General features: G+C 35.7%; 1 protein-coding gene across 1 annotated transcript in view; it reads right to left on the bottom strand.

Moving 5' to 3' along the window:
* Positions 1–22,593, bottom strand: part of LOC127849743 (cryptochrome-1-like) — a 70,301-nt gene that overhangs the window by 35,716 nt on the left and 11,992 nt on the right. The window contains exon 3 of the mRNA XM_052382493.1: positions 19,534–19,676. Within this exon, the coding sequence (XP_052238453.1) occupies positions 19,534–19,676 (143 nt within the window). The remainder of the gene's footprint in view (positions 1–19,533; positions 19,677–22,593) is intronic.

Raw genomic sequence — 22,593 nt, 5'->3', positions numbered from 1 at the left:
ATTGTTGCCCAAAAAGATTTATTTAGCACATGCTGGTTAGTGGAACCCGTGGAAAAGATTTATTTAGCTGCTAGCTGGTTAGTGGAACCTGTGGACATGTTTGGACTGGATTCTAATCGGAATGATCACAGAAAGTTTAGGGATCAATGGAAATGTCTTCAGTAGTGTGATTGTGACAACAATCCCCTCTGGTTGGAAGTGTTATTGCAGTATGATTTTCGGATACAACACCGAAGTGGCCGAAAACATGTTAATGTGGACAGCCTCAGTCGAATACCAAGTGAACCAGAAGTATGTGAGTGTTATGAAGGACATCTAACGCTAGAGGAGCCATCATGTAAGGGATGTGACACATGTTTGAGGAAACATAAGCAGTAGTCAGATTTCTCTCAGTTTGATGACGCGGTACCTTTATTTGCAAAAAGGATTGTGCAAATCTCGGGGTCATCGAAAGCAAGAGTTTCCAGAGTAAAACTTCAGGAATCCGGATTCTGGGGTTGGATTTTCTTGCTGCTACAGCTTCAGGTGGTGAAGTTGTTGAACTGTGTACGTTTCATGTATCGTGGGTTACTCAGAATTAGGAAATATCGTCGCTACCGGATATTCCGACTGCGCTTCCGTGAACATTCTGAAAACTCTGATGCAGATTACCGTATTTTTCGGGGTATAAGTCGCGACTTTTTTACAGGCAAAAGTAACATGCGTCGTATGCCCCGGAGCGTCTTATGTATGTACAAAATCGATTTTTCTAAAGTCAGAATGTGAATTTTTTAAGTCAGAATTGCATAAATCCGCGAGTTTGATAACCATTGCTGGTAATTTGTTTCGCTGTTTTTTTTGTAACACAATTTTATTTTACACATAGTTGATTACACACTACTAACGATACTATTGGGGTACTATACAGTACCGTAACCTAAATTAAACACCGCAACAAAAAAGTAGTCGTCTGCTAAATTTATTTTACGAGCTAACCTTACGATTTTTACAACAATTTGAAACAAAAAATAATAAAGTACAACAAACAAACACAATATCAATGAGAAGCAGAGTATACAACAATAAGTATACAATAAGATACGGCACAATACCATACATGCCATAAATTTTCAGACCGATTCCGGGACAAATATTGTGCTAAATTTTCTGGGACATTTGCCGATTTTCCGGGACATGTATACAAATAGCGATATATGAAGTCATACATGTATTTTTGGTACATTTTTTCGCGATATCCAATTAGTTAAATTACTTATGTAACTTACCTGGAATAAACAAATTTAACATCCATTTAAGATCAATGCACAAAAAAAACATTATTTAAACAAGAAGAATAAATTATAATTAACATCGTAAATTGCTTTTAAACAATTGACAAATTAAACATTTCTACATCCGTTACTAGATACAAGCCACGTGTTTTGCGTGTTTGAAAAGAGCACATGTATATAAACATGAGATAGTTCAGTGCTGATTTAATTTTTAGTCACTGTATACACTTAAAACGTGGACTGCGTGTAACATGGGTGATGAATTCAGACGTTGTCATGGGTGGCGCGCGCTGTGTAAGCTATGACGTCAAACTGTTACAACTTACATTGTATGCACTGAGCGTAAAGTCGACAATACAAATTCACATCATTTATTCGCCATGGTCGTCGACATCGGAGAATCCGTCAGCGATGTCCCCAGTGTGCATTACAAGCGTTTATTGGTATGCCTGCAATACCACATGTCTGCAAACCTGAGATCTCAAATACCCTTTAACCATCTGCGATAGATGAACGAACATAATCTCTCCATGGGAGACGATGTCCCCAGTGTGGATTAATAGCGTTTATTGGTAAGCCTGGTACGACACACGTCTGCACACTTATATTAAGATTATCACGATAAGAATATTAGCCCTTCTCATAACAGGCCTCATTTTAATATTCATCATAAAAATGCTCGTGTTACCAATTAAAGAATGCCAGTATACTTTATGCTACAAAAGTTTTGCAAACAATACACATTAAAACAAACAAACATCGCTATACTATTTTAATAAAAAGGTACATTTATTTTTTATGAAACAGCAAATGCTGCATATATAGCCAAAATGCAGTTTATTACACAATAATTGTTTTTTTATTTTGTTTTGTTGTATTATCAAATGCGCTTATTTAAATTCGTATTTCCAATTTTATTGCTAACGCCACGTTTACGCTAGTCACATCTATAGCTCATGTACTTTTCTTTGTTCTGGTAGAAAGCGCGCGAAAATTACCGTGGGTGTATACATTGTTGAAGAAAAACTGTGTAGCGAAGAGAATGCTGTATCTTTGACGTTACGCTCGTTTAGGTAGTTTATTATTGAAACAGAAAATGTTCTGTGTACTGATTTACAGGAAAATCTGGTCAAGACTTGATTGAATTTTGGTATTTGTGAAAACATGATCAGCATTTTTTGACAAAACGATACAAATGTGCGAATGCAACGGCTTGCGGATAGGGTCAAATATTACCGGTAATACATTGTTCTGAATGACGTTTTTGTTTAAATAAATACGTTCAAATAAATTTAATGGAAAAAAATATATCAATACAATGAGCATGTGAGAGAACAAATGCCAGCATCGTTTTTAAGATGAATTTTCTATCTGAAATAAAACACGAAAGAGGATTAAACATTTAATGGATAAACGTGTGACTGCATTTTTGGGAATATTTAATGATGATTTATGTGCGTCGTTTACGCCGGAGCGTCTTATGTATGGACAAAAATAAAATAATGTAAAAAAAACGGGGATGCGTCTTACATTCCGGTGCGACATATAACCCGAAAAATACGGTACAGTTCGAAGGCGGATGACAGAAATTATGAAATGCCGAATAAAGACGGAAAGACTGCATTAGGTGAAATGTCATCTTCTGTAAAAAGTCTTGTCAAATTCAGCAAAGTCTTCTGTTCATCGGAGAGAATGGCCAGACTCCAACAGCAGGATCTAGATATTGGCGTTGTTTTGAAGTGGCTTAAATCTGACAGCCGAAGACCTCCAAGAGATACCGTTTCTGGTTATTCACCTAGTGTTCGAAATTGATGGCTAAATGGGGACTTTAGGTTGTGCATTAATACTGCAAAATGTAAAAGACTATCAAAGAAAATTACACCAAATGTATGGGAAGGACCTTATCAAATATAGTTTAAATCATGTGGACAGTGGTTTGAATATACTGTGTTTGTTGCACCAATTCGTGAAGACGGACTTATTGGTATGGATTTTCTGTATGACTTTGATTATCAATTAAGTGCTCACAATGGAATTTTAGTATATGATTTCAATTTAGACTGCTCTGTTAGATGCCATGTGGCATGGTGGGCCTTTTGTTACCAGAACAGGATACCAGTTGGTCATCATTTTGTAATAAAGATTAGCAAATCTGGTCTGTTCTGGTGCTCGCAGAGTCTGCTTGTCAAATATGTCAACACTTGCAATAATAAATACCAATTAAATGCTAAGTCCTATCTGTGTCTGTCCACACATCAAAATATGGGAGGGTGGGCAGAATTGTATGAAAAGCCAGGTTGAGAGAGAGGCTAAGAGAGTTGAATGGACCGTTGAAATGTAAAGAGAGAAGGAGTATGAGAGACTTATTCATTAGTGTATATATTTATTCTCGTAGTGTGTAAATAAAATGTAGAGTACATATACTGTGTGGTGAACTTATGAACTTCCCCCCCCCCCTCGAAAATGGTAACACTGGTGGCAGCGGCGGGATAAGGACTTTAACACGCTTGTGAGGAAAGTGCTTATTATATAATTGCGTCAGGATTAAAGTGAGCTGTTGGACTTACGAAATCATCAGGGGACTGTTTCATTGAGGTTGGACATATGGGAATGTTACAATGTCTTATTTTGATTATTGGTGTTGTTTCAATGTTTGGAGTTTCGGTTATTGTTGCCCAAAAAGATTTATTTAGCACATGTTGGTTAGTGGAACCCGTGGAAAAGATTTATTTAGCTGCTAGCTGGTTAGTGGAACCTGTGGACATGTTTGGACTGGATTCTAATCGGAATGATCACAGAAAGTTTAGGGATCGATGGAAATGTCTTCAGTAGTGTGATTGTGACAACAATCCCCTCTGGTTGGAAGTGTTATTGCAGTATGATTTTCGGATACAATACCGAAGTGGCCTAAAACATGTTAATGTGGACAGCCTCAGTCGAATACCAAGTGAACCAGAAGTATGTGAGTGTTATGAAGGACATCTAACGCTAGAGGAGCCATCATGTAAGGGATGTGACACATGTTTGAGGAAACATAAGCAGTAGTCAGATTACTCTCAGTTTGATGACGCGGTACCTTTATTTGCAAAAAGGATTGTGCAAATCTCGGGGTCATCGAAAGCAAGAGTTTCCATAGTAAAACTTCAGGAATCCGGATTCTGGGGTTGGATTTTCTTGCTGCTACAGCTTCAGGTGGTGAAGTTGTTGAACTGTGTACGTTTCATGTATCGTGGGTTACTCAGAATTAGGAAATATCGTCGCTACCGGATATTCCGACTGCGCTTCCGTGAACATTCTGAAAACTCTGATGCAGATTACAGTTCGAAGGCGGATGACAGAAATTATGAAATGCCGAATAAAGACGGAAAGACTGCATTAGGTGAAATGTCATCTTCTGTAAAAAGTCTTGTCAAATTCAGCAAAGTCTTCTGTTCATCGGAGAGAATGGCCAGACTCCAACAGCAGGATCTAGATATTGGCGTTGTTTTGAAGTGGCTTAAATCTGACAGCCGAAGACCTCCAAGAGATACCGTTTCTGGTTATTCACCTAGTGTTCGAAATTGATGGCTAAATGGGGACTTTAGGTTGTGCATTAATACTGCAAAATGTAAAAGACTATCAAAGAAAACTACACCAAATGTATGGGAAGGACCTTTTCAAATACAGTTTAAATCATGTGGACAGTGGTTTGAATATACTGTGTTTGTTGCACCAATTCGTGAAGACGGACTTATTGGTATGGATTTTCTATATGACTTTGATTATCAATTAAGTGGATTACGTTTGAATGGAAAGAGGTGTGCAACATTTGTTGAGAAAATACCTCTCAGGGCAGTTAGGGTCACATCACGAGCCAAGGTAAAAATTCCAGCCAATTCGGAGTGTATCATACCTGGACAGACAATAAATCTTTGATCAATTAATTCAACTCTTGGGATTCTATGCCCTTCGTCAAATAAACAGCCAACAAATGGGATATCATTAGGGCACACTTTAAGCTCCCCAAGGACAGTTAAAAGCCATCAAATACCAATTAGACGGCTGAATACTTCTTCCAGTAATGTTACGCTGGTTAAAGGTGCTACACTGGGATTTTTACAAGAATTTGACCCCAATGAATTGTTGAAAATGTTGACTTAAATTCAGAAATAGAATCTGTCAGCCGACAGGATCATTCTTCATGTGTGTGTCTCCACTGTAACAATAGAAAATGTAGTGTCACTGTGTGCGCTTTTATAGTTTTTAATTTAGTGTATATAATTCCAAACCAATGACTCTGGTATATATTTTGTGCTAATTTGTTGGATTAAGTGAGTTTTTACGGAGTGATTAAAAATTTCTCTGGATTTAAAACCGTGTACACTTGGATTTATTCTTTTTCAGAATCAAACATTGCGCCATATTCTTATAGAATTGTTTATAATATAACCATCTGTTCATTTAATAAGTAAGGCGCACAGGACAATTAAGCAGGACGACTGCTACTTATAATTGTATGAACTTAACAAAATTTTTGTGCCTAAATTATACATTCGTTAATGTTAATTTAAAGTAATAAGTGTAAGGCACTTAACGCGGATGCATTTTAGGACTTGTGTGATAGTGATACGTGTGATTGTGTGAATATGTGAAACTAAATATTAAGACTTTCAAGTAATAAGTTGGACAATAAAAGAAGATTTGTAGATGTGCTTATTAAACAGAGTGTTTACTTTGCATATGACTAAGAATGTATATTCTTGCTTTCATATAATCAAACTGTTACGATGTTTTAGATATACTAGTAATGCATGATGTTGGAGATAAAGTTGTTGAAGAATAATATTTCTTTGAATGTGTTTCTTGTTAATTAAAAGGACAATACTTTTAATGATTCATTATATTGATGGATAGATCAGTGTAATTTTTATTGAGAAGTTATTTGCAATACAAGTCAATGTATATGGATGTTTAATGCCATGTCATGTAGTAATTTGCAAGTAATATTCCTTGTTGTGGAGGTTTCTAATCATGTACAAGTAATTTAAAAGGGATGATTCATATGATGATATGTATTATCACAATGTATCATCATCTCATAGTAAAATTCCTTATTTGTAGAAGGTTTCTAATATAAGTATTATATTTGTGATGTAATATTATATTCATATAAAGTGTTTTGATAACAGTTCCCGTTTAATATGTTGTGAGTGTGAGTCTGGCTATTTAGTCATGTATGCAACTATTTGGCTTAATTGAGGACAATTAAGAAGCTAAGGTGAGGGGAGTGTTGTAATTTTAGTATATTATTTCAATTTAGACTGCTCTGTTTGATGCCATGTGGCATGGTGGGCATTTGTTATCAGAACAGGATACCAGTTGGTCATCATTTTGTAATAAAGATTAGCAACACTGGTCTGTTCTGGTGCTCGCAGAGTCTGCTTGTCAAATATGTCAACACTTGCAATAATAAATACCAATTAAATGTTAGGTCCTACCTGTGTCTGTCCACACATCCAAATATGGGAGGGTGGGCAGAATTGTATGAAAAGCCAGGTTGAGAGAGAGGCTAGGGAGAGTGGTATGGACCGTTGAGATGTAAGAGAGAAGGAGTATGAGAGACTTATTCATTAGTGTATATATTTATTCTTGTAGTGTGTAAATAAAATGTAGAGTACATATACTGTGTGGTGAACTTATGAACTCTTCTCCCTGAAAAATGTAACAGTACACTGTCTAACAGTCGGGCCGAATGTTGAAAATGCGGCATGCTCCCGGTCTCTTATAGAATAACGGAGATCACTGCGCAGGAGAATACCCGTATTTGAGCTTGATTGCTCCGCAAATAGCACTGACAATGAAATCGCGTGTCAACATCGGGTTTTGTAAAACTTAATTATGGCTTTAATACAATGTATTTTTTTGTATACCTGGACCCAACTTTTAAAAAACTTGTTGTCCACAGAAAACTTAATGGAAAACAAGAGCACCGCCTTGCGGGTGCAGACCGCTCATCTATTTTCTTTTTAAAGGTGAAGGGACTCTCAATTTCAATCACAAAGGAGGGAGGGGTGGAGTGAAGAGGGGTGTATGGTGTGGGGGTGTGGACATTTATTACATTATCTTCCAAAAATGCGAAAGAAAATGCGAACAAAAATATCAGGGGGTGGGGGGGGGGGGGGGGGGCACGGGGTGCGATGGTTGGACGGTATTTCAAAAATAAAATAATACAAATAAATATTTGTTTTTTAACCGTTTCAAAAAAAAATTGGAGGTGGTGGGGGGGGGGGGGGGCTGTAAAGTGTGAGGGTGTGGTGGTCATTTGTGAGATGATCTTAAAAAAAAAAAAAATTAGGGGGGGGGTGGGAGGGCACGGGGGATGGTTTGGGTGGAGTCTATTGTGGTATGTCAGGTAAGAGTAGTTTTGTCAAAGTATCAATCAAATCTAATCATAAATAAAGAAGTTATGGCAATTTTAGCAAAATTTAATAATTTGACCTTGAGTCAAGCTCATTCAAAGGTCAAGGTAAAATTCAACTTGCCAGGTACAATAACCTCATGATAGCATGAAAGTATTTGAAGTTTAAAAGCAATAGCCTTGATACTTTAGAAGTAAAGTGGATCGAAACACCAAATTTAACCATATATTCAAAGTTACTAAGTCAAAAAAGGGCCATAATTCCGTAAAAATGACAACCAGAGTTATGCAACTTGTCCTTTTTCTGTACCCTTATGATAGTTTGCGAGTGTTCCAAGTATGAAAGCAATATCTATGATACTTTAGGGGTAAAGTGGACCAAAACACAAAACTCAACCAAATTTTCAATTTTCTCAGTATAAAGGGCCCATAATTCTGTCCAAATGCCAGTCAGAGTTACATAACTTTGCCTGCACAGTCCCCTTATGATAGTTAATAAGTGTTGCAAGTATGAAAGCAATAGCTTTGATACTGTAGGAATAAAATGGACCTTAACACAAAACTTAACCAAAATTTTCAATTTTCTAAGTATAAAAAGGGCACATAATTCTGTCAAAATGCAAGCCAGAGTTATCTACATTTGCCTGCCCAGTCCCCTCATGATAGTAAGTAAGTGTACCAAGTTTGAATGCAATAGTATTGATACTTTCTGAGAAAAGTGGACCTAAACGCAAAACTTAACCGGACGCCGACGCCAACGCCAAGGTGATGACAATAGCTCATAATTTTTTTTCAAAAAATAGATGAGCTAAAAAACAGGAGGTGTTGAGCTTTATTTGTCACAGTTTGTCTCAATGTGTTGACATTGTGGCAACATATGTTGAGAACCTTTTTCGCAGTTTTTCTTTGCCGACATGAACTTTGAATTCACCAACTGACATGTACATGCACAGAATTAATATGTGATACAACAACAGCATTTATTAGCGTATTTATTAGCATATATGTATGGATACAATTCATACTGCTTTTGCTAAAACAGTGTTTTATTAAATATCTGTCTTGTGGCATTTTATTGTCGCCAATATGATTTAGACTGATATTATGCGCATTTTGACTGTTGAATTGAGCTGAAAAAGGGAAACTGGTCAAAATATTTAGTTAAAATGTGGTAACTGACCAATTATCTACAACTCGTCTTGCTTCCAGTGGTTAATAAAAAACATATAATATTCAATATTTTTCATGACAGTCCAATACTCTAAGCCGAAATGATCCGTAAAACAAATTTGTGTCTTTGTGTCGTATAAATGAATCTGCACTAAAATGAAATTTAGATTCACATCGTACACCGAATCATAACGAAAGTACAATTGATATTCAAATGATATTTTTATTTTTCCAGGATATCGTTTTAGAATGTTGATGCTGCATTAATAGATATAAGTTTATGTGAAGTGACAACACCATAAAATAACCGATGGTTGCGATAGACACCTATAAACATTGCATATATTGTTAGAAGCCCATAATATCATGTTAAATACTTAAAATATCCTTCGACCAGCATGTACATAAAAATAGACTATATTTACATGTATTTATTATCGCTTTAAATGAAAGGGATCAATAATTTACGTTTATATTTAATTATTTTTTATTTTTAGCGAACACGATGAACACCGCGGTAGATATTATGGGTCCGCGGTGATTCGCGGTGTCCACCTTATGGAAAACGGCCCCCGTGAATATTTGATCTGAACACCCCATCGCGGGGTCGTTTGGTAAACGAACACCATAAAATGAACACCGCGACGAGTGGCGTTTGTTTAAGTACACGGTGCCTGTACTGTATTTTTGGATAAGGAGTCTGACCATATTGGGAATTCTTTACCGACAAATTGTCCATTTTGGGAATTTTTGCTTCGATGAAACGGCTCATTTTGGGAAAACATTGTGAATTCATCAAGCTTAAATAAGTCAGTGGTTTAACAAATAAATATGTTTTTATTTGTTATTTTGTCTTCTTTATATAAACACATGCAATATTTGGTATGATCAACGTTTATTCAAGTACTGCAATTTTGTTTTTCAGTTACAGTTACACTCTGAGATAAGAACTGTACAGTCAAAAACTTTTAGCAGATATTTCTTACCAAAACAAACACTAAAAGTCACACAAGTTACAGCATAATTTTTCTCTGCTTTCTTTTTTTGAAAACATCACACAGCTCTTCCAATGTTTTGTCATTCAGATCGAGACCTTCAATGCAGGTAAGCATCAGATGAGTAAGTTTGGTTTGTGTGAATGTGCTGCGTAATGGGGAGCACAGCAGGTTCATGGTGCTGAATCCTCGCTCAACCACAGCAGTGCTAGTTGGTATGATACACATCAGCTGGACATTAATAATCTTATAATCATAATTCATAAGACACATCTTTCTCTCTTTTTTTTTTTTGACATTGGGATTTTTTTTTTTAGTTGGGTTTGGGATCGGGTCCATTTGCTTTGGGAACACCTCCTTTTTCCGGAGGCGCAAACAACGCTGAAAAATCCCTGGCTTGATAGAGTTGACTGCTCTTGTTTATAGGTTGGGGTCATTTTGGTAAAGAAGTATGCAAAATATGAAAGCAATATGTCAAGGGACAATGAAAATATTTGGGGTAGTACGCAAACTTTAACATTTGCATGTTAACCCCAACCCCAACGCTGGGGTGAGTAGGATAGCTCCACTATCAGGCTGTCAAGTGACCTTTTTGCAAAAAGTAGGAAAAAATAGGAACTACTTTTGCAAGAAAAGTAGGAAAAAAGTAGGAAAAAGTAGGAACTTTTCCCTCAAAAGTAGGAATACATAATACTAATTTTTTAGACACAGGTCCAGGAAACATAGCATGAAACAGAGCAGGAGTGCCATCACATGTTCTGTATGGATACCCACTTGAAGCTACCTTAAGGGCCCAGAAGATTTGAGCCTTTTGTATCTGTTCCTTGTGTGATGGTTGTACTTGCATACAGATAGATTTATCCCCACCACCCTGAGAGCTGCTTGGCTTTGGGGCACTTCCACGCTTTTGTGAATTATCATGCATGTATTTCATGTTTTCCTTGTGTTTTTATCCATCTGCATGACTTATCAGTTGATTAGCACCAGAATTACAACAAGATGGACTTCATTCAGACAGTACAATATCTTGCAAACTCATTGCCGGTATCTCTCTTGCACCATGATCTGAGTGTTTTTCCACTGTTGTCCAACTTTTCCATCCATGAAGGGTTAAACTTTGTTTTCCCACTAGGCATTTTAGCACTTAGTGTATCTATGATAATTAAGTTTCAAGCAAAGCTACCCTGATAAAGAAGTATAATTAGATGCTGTTCATTTTGGTGTATCATCAAATAAGTGGTTAGAGGTCTTCTGTGTATCGATATAAAAATAGTAATATATTGTGCATGTTATATCCTTAAGCAGAAGACCAAATTTATTTATTAATACACCAACTTGTTGTACAAGATTAATACTAGTATATAAAGCAGTGTCAATGCTCTGCTACAGCTACATTGTGAAACCTTTAAATTGACAATAGGGTGCAGTTATAATAACTTAAGTTACATTCAAAACGACTGGTCATTTCAGAGCAGATTATGCAATTGGAGATAGGACCTTATCACCTGACATCTTTTATGACATCATTGATTGGGCAATGAAACAGTTGCACTACATTGTTTATTCCAGTTTCAAATAATGGTTTTTACATTATTGATGACTTCGCGGGAGTGTAATAATGCCGTTAAATAATTTTAATACTACGCTGTAACACCTTGAAGTTACCTCACTAGCTATGGCATCATTAGACAAGAATTGTGTTTGTCAGAAACACAATGCCCACCTTTGCGCCGCTTTGAAATAAAATTTCAATATATCATTTGGCAGGTTTAGAAATTATCTCCCTTTTAAAGCTTATTACTTCCCTTGGATTGTATTTTTTTTACTTTTGACCTTGAAGGATGACCTTCACCATTCACGACTCAAAATGTGCAGCATCATGAGATACACATGCATGCCGAATATCAAGTTGCTATCTTCAATAATGCAAAAGTTATGGCCCATATTAAAGTTTTCGGACGGACACACAGACAGACAGACAAACGGAATAACAGTACAACTGCTATATGCCACCCTTCCGGGAGCATAAAAATGTATCAGGGCATTTAGGCTCTGTGCATTTATCTTTAATTACTAAACATGATGTACCTATGATATCAATAGAACATCATATCCGTTGTCATGTAATACAGAATTTATTACATTATATTTGTAAATGATGAAAACTCGGCAAAGCATCACTTTTATCTTTTTCCCATAACTTGTGTAATAAATTCCATATTACATAACCACTCATACAATACATGGTATTTCTATATCTCTACATTCCAAACAGCAATATCATGTAAACATGCATAAGGTTTGGTAAAATTGTTGTCAATGGAAACAAAATAAAACTGGAATAAACAATTGATTCCCTCAGCTCTTGCATCACTGGGAACTGTGTAAGGTAGTGAAGTCTGCAGCGTACAAATGCTAAGGAAGTAAACAAGGCACTATTGTTACTTAAAAAAAAAACTTGTCAATATTTTCAAAAGTTACATAAGAAATAAATATTTATGCTTCCTGAAGAGGTGCTAGCAGACAGTCAGCATGGGTTGTAAGGTCTCATCTAGATGAATGCACATTAACAGGGATACAGTCATGCCATAGATTCATTCATCCTGCAAGTTTACTAAATAAACTCTTAAAAAAAATATTCTCAATTGAAAATGAAAAAGTAGGAATAGTAGGAAGATTTGGTAAAAAAATAGGAAAAAGTAGGATCCTGATGAAAAAGTAGGAAAAAGTAGGAAAAAGTATGACCGCTTGACAGCCTGCACTATATATATCATATATAATAGTCGAGCTAAAAAGGGCCATTATTCTTACAAAATGCTTGATGCAGTTGTCTGCTCTTGTTTATAGGTTGGGGTCATGTTGGTAAAGAAGTATGCAAAATATTAAACAGTGCCTTCCACAGGATTTTTTTCAGGTGCCTTGGGGCTGATAGGGGTGGTTCTGGAGGGTAGTCCCCTCCCGAGGTTGATTTTTTAAAATTAAAGGAGTCAATTCACGTTCTCTGGTGCGTTATAACTCAAAGAAAAACAGCGTCAAAAGACTCATTTGATGCGCTATGACTCTCGAGAAAATCCCACAGTAATTTAAAAATATATATAATTTTTTATATTGTTTAATTGTTTTAAAACTTTTCCGCACAGATAGTAAAATCCCGACTCGAACGATTCCCCAATACATCCGTTTCAACCCGACTCTATTACTGCTTTTCAAGTTTCTATTTATTACCCGATAATCCCGTTTATTCCGTCTTTTTAAATCACTTTCTGGTAAATATTTACGATAAAAGCTCTCAATTATTTCTTTTAACACAAACCTTGCCTTTTTTCTATAGTATCAAATAAGTTTTAAGCGATGATTTATAGATTTGATGAAATATTGCCTCTGAACATGCGTCAATCCCCTGACGTGTTGTGGGCTTGTTAAAACGCTCATAACACGAACGCTTTCTATGCAAATGACGCGACGTTGTACATGCTGCATAATTTTCGCGCTCTTTTTAATTGTGAAAAAGATTTGACTCAAAATAAATTTGCACTGCTAATTTGAAGCAATAATATTTTAACGTTGCAATAACATTTACATTCGGAAGTGTGTTTGGGATTAAAAACACGTTAACATCGACTTACGGGAATGGGTTTCGGATTACAAATTTAATTATTCCCATTTGAGATTTCAACAAATATTAAAAGTTGCGGTATGAATTCAACGATAATTTGTTTAAACACTTTACGAGTTGAATAAATGTTTTGACGGAATTATGCATGAAATTCACGTTGTCCACGAGGATTAAGGCCGGTTGCCATTATCAGTCTTTTAAGTATCGATTATCGGACGAAACATTTAGAAGTGTGCGTAATTAATTCAATGAAAAATTTTGTTAAAGCACATTACGTGTCGAAGAAATGTCAGAAAAATGAGGTGAATCAGTTCTATAAATGGAAATGATGAAATATACATGTACTGGAATTAAATTGTTAACGCATAATTGTAACCGGGATTTATTTGCACAACTTACTTGCTGTAAGTTATTCATTATTTACCACTTGCAATTAATTTCTCGTATTAATTAGGAGTCATAGGTAACACTTTTTTACAGTAAAAAGGTGTGATGATGATGCCCGAAACAATCTTTAATGTACTGTACTGTACTAGTTACCGGTTTTATATTACATGTACGTACATGTTACAACTTCTTGCTAATCAAGCTGCGATAAACTCTTACTTCATGCCCGACGTCAATCAAAATTAATGGTAGATAGTTAACCCTGCCCTCATAAGCATTTGCGTAACCGATTGGACGATGAACATCACAGTTTGACGACTGGAAAGTAACCTGATACATGCTTGTCAGCATTTAAATGACTGTGTAATGTGACTAGAATAATCGATACGCGCATCTTATCAGTGGATTATCCATTACCCCATGTGGTGTTTATGGCGATTACTTGTGAAAGTAGGTACCGTGTGCTCTTTTGAAACAGGGAATATTGATACACTGATAGAGAAACCTTGATTCTTTTGACAATCTCCACTTTCTTTTACTGAAAATACACTGATCGGAAAATTTCAAGCGCCCCGGGACTCTGATTTCTAAAAATTCAAGAGCCCCGGCGAGGGATCGTTAAATGGCCTGTGGAAAGCCCTGATTAAAGCAATATGTCAAGGGACATTGAGAATATTTGAGGTGGTATGCCAGGGCCCTCAATATATCAAACCTGCGGCCAAATTTCGGCCGCAGTCCCCCACCTGAAAAGTATACTTTTTTCCCTTTTTGGAGGGAAAAATTCCCCCTGAAATTAAAATTTTTTTTTTTTTTTTTTTTTTAATAAGATGTGTCTCATGATTATTATATCTCAATTCGATTTCAATACATACTAAATTATGAAAAAACAAGGGCTGTTTGTAAAACATGCATGACCCCCATATGGGCTGTCAGTTGTAGTGGTAGTCATTGTGTGAATACATTTTTGTGACTGTGACCTTGACCTTTGACCAAGTGACCTGAAAATCAATAAGGATTATCTACAAGTCATGATCAATGTACCTTTTAAGTTTAATGGTCCTAGGCGTTAGCATTTTTGAGTTATCATCCGGATACTATTCTACCGTTTTGAGTCACTTTGACCTTGACCTTTGACCTAGTGACCTTAACATCAATAGGGGTAATCTGCAAGTCATGATAAATGTACCTATGAAGTTTCATGATCCTAGATATAAGCATTCTTGAGTTATCATCCGGAAATCATTAAACTGTTTTGACTCACTGTGACCTTGGCCTTTGACCTTATGACCTGAACATCAATAGGGGTCATCTGTAAGTCATGATCAATGGTACACCTATGAAGTTTCATGATCCTGGGCGTAAGCTTCCTTGTGTTATCATCCGGAAACCATTTTACTGTGTTAAGCCACTGTGACCTTGACCTTTGACCTAGTGACCTGAAAGTCAATAGGGGTCATCTGCGAGTAATGATCAATGTACCTAAGAAGTTTCATAATCATAGGCGTAAGCATTCTTGAGTTATCATTTGGAAACCATTTTTCAAAGTTGAGTCACTGTGACCTTGACCTTTGACCTAGTGACCTCAAAAGGGGTCATCTGCGAGTCATGATCAATGTACCTATGAAGTATCATTATCCTAGGCATAAACGTTGTTGAGTTATCATTCGGAAACCATTTTACTATTTTGGGTCACCGTGACCTTGACCTTTGACCAAGTGACCTGAAATTCAATAGGGTTCATCTGCGAGTCATGATCAATGAACCTATTAAGTTTCATGATCCTAGGCATAAGCGTTCTTGAGTTATCATCCGGAAACTGTTTTACTATTTTGGGTCACCGTGACCTTGACCTTTGACCTAGTGACCTCAAAATCAATAGTGGTCATCTGCGAGTCATGATCAATGTACACATGAAGTTTCATGATCCTAGGCATAAGCGTTCTTGAGTTATCATCAGGAAACCATTTTACTATTTCGGGCCACCGTGACCTTGCTCTTTGACCAAGTGACCTCAAAATCAATATGGGTCATCTGCAAGTCAGATCAATGTACCTATGAAGTTTCATGATCCTAGGCATAAGCATTCTTTAGTTATCATCCCGAAACCATCTGGCGGACGGACCGACATGTGCAAAACAATATGCCCTCTCTTCTTCGAAGGGGGGCATAATAATACAGTAGCATGAACCAACAAGGGAGGCAACTTGTTATGTCACAATTTGGCAGTGTATAAAAAGTGGTACTTAATTATCTCGCTAAACATGGGTCAAAATTATGTTTAAAAGCTATTTTCTGATTGGATGAAACAGTCCAAAATCATCCAATAAATAAAGTCCAGATATTTACCTTGCGGAACATGCAATGCCATGCCGCATGCAAGCTATTTATAAAGTAAATATCGTAAATCAAAAAGTTTATGTTTTTTTTCGCGGTCATAGACAGTGTTCCTGGCTGAAAACAATGCAAAATTACTTTTAAATCATACATGCATTAGTATTTCGCAAGAAAGAGGTAGAATATTAGTGTAAAACATAATTTTTTTATTTAAACTTGTGTCTGCTACAATTAAACGAGTGGTTACGGAAATTACAGATTGTTCAGATAAACATGTATTGACAGACATATGCAAAACGAAAGAATAGCTTGCATATTTCAAGTTCATCAGCCTTGAAATTACCTATTAATCAAATGAGAATCAAAATTATTAAAATATAAACCAGTAATGTTCATTAACACCATAATCTTTGGGCACAACCATCATATTTTTGGAAACCGTGACATATTGTTTTTTGGAAACTGAAGATCTGTAATTTCCATAACCATATGGAAAATTTCATCACCGACAAGTTTCGTTTCTAATGTTTTTCTCAAATATTCTACCACAAAATTATTGTATACCATTACACAAATGAATGACAAGTAATAATTTCTTGATTTTGGGGAGGGACACTGTCTATAAATGCTTATAAAAACGCATTAAAGCTAAACTTAAGTGCATAAATTATTGAAAAATAAATCGTAATTCAAGTGTAGACAAGTGTTTATTTTATCCAATATATTCATTTATCCACATTGCTCAGACACTCAATTATATTGGAAATTATTATAAATATCTGATAAAACTTGGATTATTTTATTTTTTCTTTAAACTTCCATTTCATAAATGTTTTTTTTGATAAACGTCGTCAATTATTAATTGTATATAGATTTCTCCATAGTTTAAAAAACATTTAGGGAAATATTTCTCATGTTAGATAAAATGCAAATAATTAATGAAATATTCCCTTTTAATCAGTATGTTGGTTTATCTGTCAATAACAATATCACTTTGCACATTGAATTATTTTAAAGTTATAACAAACATTAAATGTTCCTCAAACAAATGATTCATAACACATATAACAGATCGATAGGAAGATGTGAACAAATCAAGGTTGCTAGGTTGCCCGCCTAGAATGGTCCTGTTAGTATGGAAGTACTTGATATATAAATTTATTAGCCTGTCGGTGTTGTAAAGACATAAAATATTTTATGAATGTCTCAAAGTGTAGAATTATTTTGCATTTAGTAAAAGAAAGGCAACATATAACCCTTAAGTGGCTGACAAGAACTTGTGGCTGAATACAACTAAAAAGAGGCATTATGATTCTTGAAAATAAAAGTAAACATCATTATATATGAATTTTCTGATCAAAAGTGTTATTTTTAGTTAATAGGGGAAATACATTTTTAAGAATAAACAATATAACAAGGGCTGTTTGTAAAACATGCATGCCCCCCATATGGGCTGTCAGTTGTAGTGGCAGCCATTGTGTGAATACGATTTTTGTCACTGTGACCTTGACCTTTGACCTAGTGACCTGAAAATCAATAGGGGTCATCTGCGAGTCACGATCAATGTACCTATGAAGGGTCATGATCCTAGGCAAAAGCGTTCTCTTGTTATCATCCGAAAATCATTTTACTATTTTGGGTCATCATGACCTTGACCTTTGACCTTGTGACCTCAAAATCAATAGGGGTCATCTGCAAGTCATGATCAATCTACCCATGAAGTTTCATGATCCTAGGCGTATGCGTTCTTGAGTTATCATCCGAAAACCATTTTACTATTTCGGGTCACCGTGACCTTGACCTTTGACCTAGTGACCTCAAAATCAATAAGGGTCATCTGCGAGTCATGATCAATCTACCCATGAAGTTTCATGATCCTAGGCGTATGCGTTCTTGAATTATCATCCGGAAACCATTTTACTATTTCAGGTCACCGTGACCTAGACCTTTGACCTAGTGACCTCAAAATCAATAGGGGTCATCTGCAAGTCATGATCAATCTACCCATGAAGTTTCATGATCCTAGGCGTATGGGTTCTTGAGTTATCATTCAAAAACCGTTTTACTATTTATGGTCACCTTGACCTTGACCTTTGACCTAGTAACCTCAAAATCAATAGGGGTCATCTGCGAGTCATGATCAATGTACCTATGAAGTTTCATGATCCTAGGCCCAAGCGTTCTTGAGTTATCGTCTGACAACCGCCTGGTGGACGGACCGACCGACCGACATGAGCAAAGCAATAAACCCCCTCTTCTTCGAAGGGGGGCATAATAAATGAATATAGTGCAAATATGTACACATGTAATAATGAGAAAGTAAGTAAAAAAAATCCCCCCAAAAGCGAAACGTCGCGAAAAATTCCCCCTCATGAGGGTAGGGACCTGCTTCCCCTAAAATGGATTGAGGGCCCTGTATGCAAACATTCAACATAGATTTATCAAGAATATGCATATTCTAAGTGAAAAAAGGGCCATAATTCTTACAAAATGCTTGATACAGTTGTCTGGTCTTGTTTATAGGTTGGGGTCATGTTGGTAAAGAAGTATGCAAAATATTAAAGCAATATGTCATGTAACATTTACACGCTCACGCCGACGCTGGGGTGAGTAGGATAGCTCCAGTATATATTTCATATATAATAGTCGAGCTAAAAATGCTCTGCAAAAAAAGTTATGACCTTTCACCTTGAACTGTTACTTTTGATCCTGTGTGTAAAATGCCATTATAAGATATTTGTCACTTCTGCCAGATTAAATGCCGAATAAAGGTATGCACTGGACAATGTTTTCTGTAATTGACCTTGTACTGTAACCATGACCTATGTACCTTGTTTAAAACCTAACACTCCAGTTATTTGAAGATCCATCCCTGCTGGACCAAGTGAGAGGGATTGATTCCTTATATGAAACCTTTGACTTTGAACTATGATCTTGGAATATGAACGCTAGTTTTTTTACATCAATAACTTCATGTCATCCACATGAGAAGCATAAGGAGTAAATTTTTTATAAAAATTTTGTTGTGCAGAGAGCATTATATCTTTAAAGTTAATATGATAAAAAGGTTTTCATGGCATTTTTAAGTCTGCTGCCCATTACTGTCATGTTTACACCCAGTTTTGCAGAATAATTTGGAGACTACGTAAAGTCGAACCGAGTCCAGTGTATTAAAGATAAAGGGAATTGTTTTCACGATAATCTTCAATATTTCATTACACAGGATTACTTACTTAATAAAATGTATTTATATATAAACAAATTAATACCATTTTTGTGAAGAGGAGTCTGGCGATATTTTAACCCAATTAGTCACGAAAAAGCAACTATTTTTTACAGGTACAAGTACATGCACCCACTTACTTCTGAAGGTCATATAAGGTGTGAGAGATGCGTACTATCATCTCGACACCAATTTCCTGGGCGAGAGCTGAGATGGCCGAATCACGACTCCGACCGAAGGGTTCCGGGTCCTCCTCGAATGACAGCACATTTATGTTCCATTCCTGGAGTAAAGTTGAGAGCATGCAATATGAATTAGCATAATGCTCATTTCCTGGAGTGTATGTGCATTGTTATATAATGGTAATTGGCCTACATTTACCTGATTGTCCTCAATGTTATTAGCAAAAGTAACTAACACGCTTCACCTTGAATGTTAGACATATATAGCTTAGTTTAAATCTTTATTTTAGCACAATTACATGTACATCAACAGCCTTAGGATTTCTATTTTTTAATGGTGGAATCAGTACTTGGTGTCTTAATAGAAGATTGAAATACTGCTCCCTGAGTGGGGATTTTAACCTCTAACCTCCTGAAGACCATATCCACTACAAAACTACTTAATATTTAGAGACTGCAAAAACGACCAGTTAATGATTCAGGTAAAAAGATATTTTCAAAATATTAAATTCAGGGGTTCCACTGGCCCAAAAAAAGTTGTCGCCACTTTTTCGCGGCGTGAATACTGTCGGTTATTCCACCTTATTAAAAAGAACAATCATTTTAAGAAACCTTACTACATTAATGTCATTGACTATATTATCACTTTAAAAAGTATGTTATTTCATAAAAGAAAACAATAAGTACCTTCATAAGTCATACCTTCATAAGTATTAATAAGCTTTTTTTGTATATAAATAACATTTTTTCAACTTGATAAGCAACACAGATAACCAAAATAATGTTAACATCAATGTATTAAACAGTATGCTGCATAAATGTTTCAAAATTATTTAAACATAAAATCACACCAATGTTCATCATTTGAAAGGGAATCAGAAAATAAAGCATCTCACTGCAAATTGTTTTAACAGTTATATTTGGTCATTTGGACATGATATACAGCAGCTTCTGTTGTTAGCAAGTTTTCTGTTAGTGGTGGATGATTTCCAGGTTCAATTAAATGACTGTTGTTCACGCATTTTTCCTGACAGAAAGGCCCAGATAATTGCCACAATCCATTCTAGTTGCCTGAAATAACATAAAACATATTTTTACAAACTATCAACATCAAACCAACACATAAATGTCCCTATCTTTAAATGTCCGAATTTAACATATCCGAAATATAGTACATCGAGTGAATGTTTTATATTTAAATCAGAAATTGTTGTTATCTTAATCAATTTATATCCTTCCCAGAACATTACAATAATGAATCTATTAAACAGAAATGCTCACAAATACCTGTTGAAACAAGTTTTTATTTGTTGATGTGGAGTAATTAAATGCTTTTGCCAGCCCCATGGTTTTGATTTTAACAAAGAAATAGCGACCCTAATAATCATTAAAATTATTGATCGTCGTGACAGTTTGTCCCCGTGTTACTTAACTTATTGCTCAATATCATAAAGGAGCCGTTAATCCGATAATAACCCCCATAAAACTTGACAATTAGCAGTAAAAACACCGTTTGTAACACTTACACGCTTTGGTGATTTCTAATGCACTCTGCACTGTAGGTCGCTTACATCGTCGTAAATCAATATTTACAACTGACAGACGCTGGTCGCTAGCTTTCGACTCGCAGTACATTTTGGGATAGGATTTTACCGATTTTTCGGCGTAAGCTGTATTAAGCCAGCTTTTTACCCTGACTTGACCTTTGTAAGGGTCCAATAATACACAAATAAAATTTCCCGCGGCTAGGTACGAATGAATACACTTCATTTATTCCATTGGCTGATTTGAGTATAACACCAGAACATTGGAAACATATCCGCGTCTTTGTAACACTGTTTTACTGCATGAAACAATTTTATCTCTAATGAAAAGGCTCAATAGATAGAACAGTTTTACAATCAATTTTCGACATAAATACAGTTTGTGCGTTCACCTTTTATTTTCAGAGAATTACCAGCGCAAAAGCGATTATACTAAAGGCTATGTTGTCATATTTAGTACTTACTTGCATTGCATTTCAACCCGCGAGGTTTCGGGTCAATAAGCGGCTATTTGTGAAAGTCATAGTTTATATACAGTTCATCGTCGGAGTTCGCAGAAGGGGTTGCGATCATTGTGTTACACCGGTCTTACTGACAATAACGTAGTGACTGTAATGCATTGCATTCCAATCCGCAAGGTATCAAGGTCAGTTTGTCAGTTTGCGGTCAGTTGCAGAAATCTTTATATAAACGCCGTCTCGTAAACTTTGTGCACTTGAAGTCTGTTTTGATCAGAAAGATACTAAATACAGATATTCGGCGATATTATTGTGATATGTCAATCATCGATTTTTAATATGGTTTCAACATTGGCATGATAAGGACCAATTTTGATAAAATTAATTAGAAATATTTATCCATTTAGACCAGTTTATTAAGCATGAGCACAATAATTCACTATACTATAATTATGCAATTAAATAAGATTCGAGTATTGCCGGCTGACCTATATGCACTCGTTTATTTTCATGTTTCTTGTGTTTTTCTATTCTGTAAATATAGATATTTGAGTAATAATATCACATAAAGCATAATAAGCCACGAAATCTGGCGCAACACCCCGTAATTGATTTGCTTATGATGTAGCTAAGAACTGCGCAGAAAAAAGGCATCCGCTACTTTTTATCTCATAGAGATAACTTTTGATCGTTCATAAACATCGACCACAATCAACGCCGTATATCTTTTTTAAAGATATTTCTTGTTTTAAATTCGCCACTTTTAAAAAATTGGAGCCACATTTAAAAATTTAGCGCCATTTGGCGCCAATGGCGATCGACAGCGGAACCCCTGTAAATTCAATGTGATGATTTTCAATTTAAAAGGAATTCCTTATATATTAAATAATTTTGTATAAATTAGAATTCTTATTTTAAATTATCCTAGTTACTTAATTAAATTACTTGTACTAGCAGCTTTTATCTTAAATTACAAAATGTAATGTTAAATTATTATTGCAATCACATTTCACAAC

The sequence above is a fragment of the Dreissena polymorpha genome, chromosome 11, assembly GCF_020536995.1.
Source record: "Dreissena polymorpha isolate Duluth1 chromosome 11, UMN_Dpol_1.0, whole genome shotgun sequence".
Lineage (NCBI taxonomy): Eukaryota > Metazoa > Mollusca > Bivalvia > Myida > Dreissenidae > Dreissena > Dreissena polymorpha.
This window is presented reverse-complemented; position numbering and strand designations above follow the sequence as displayed.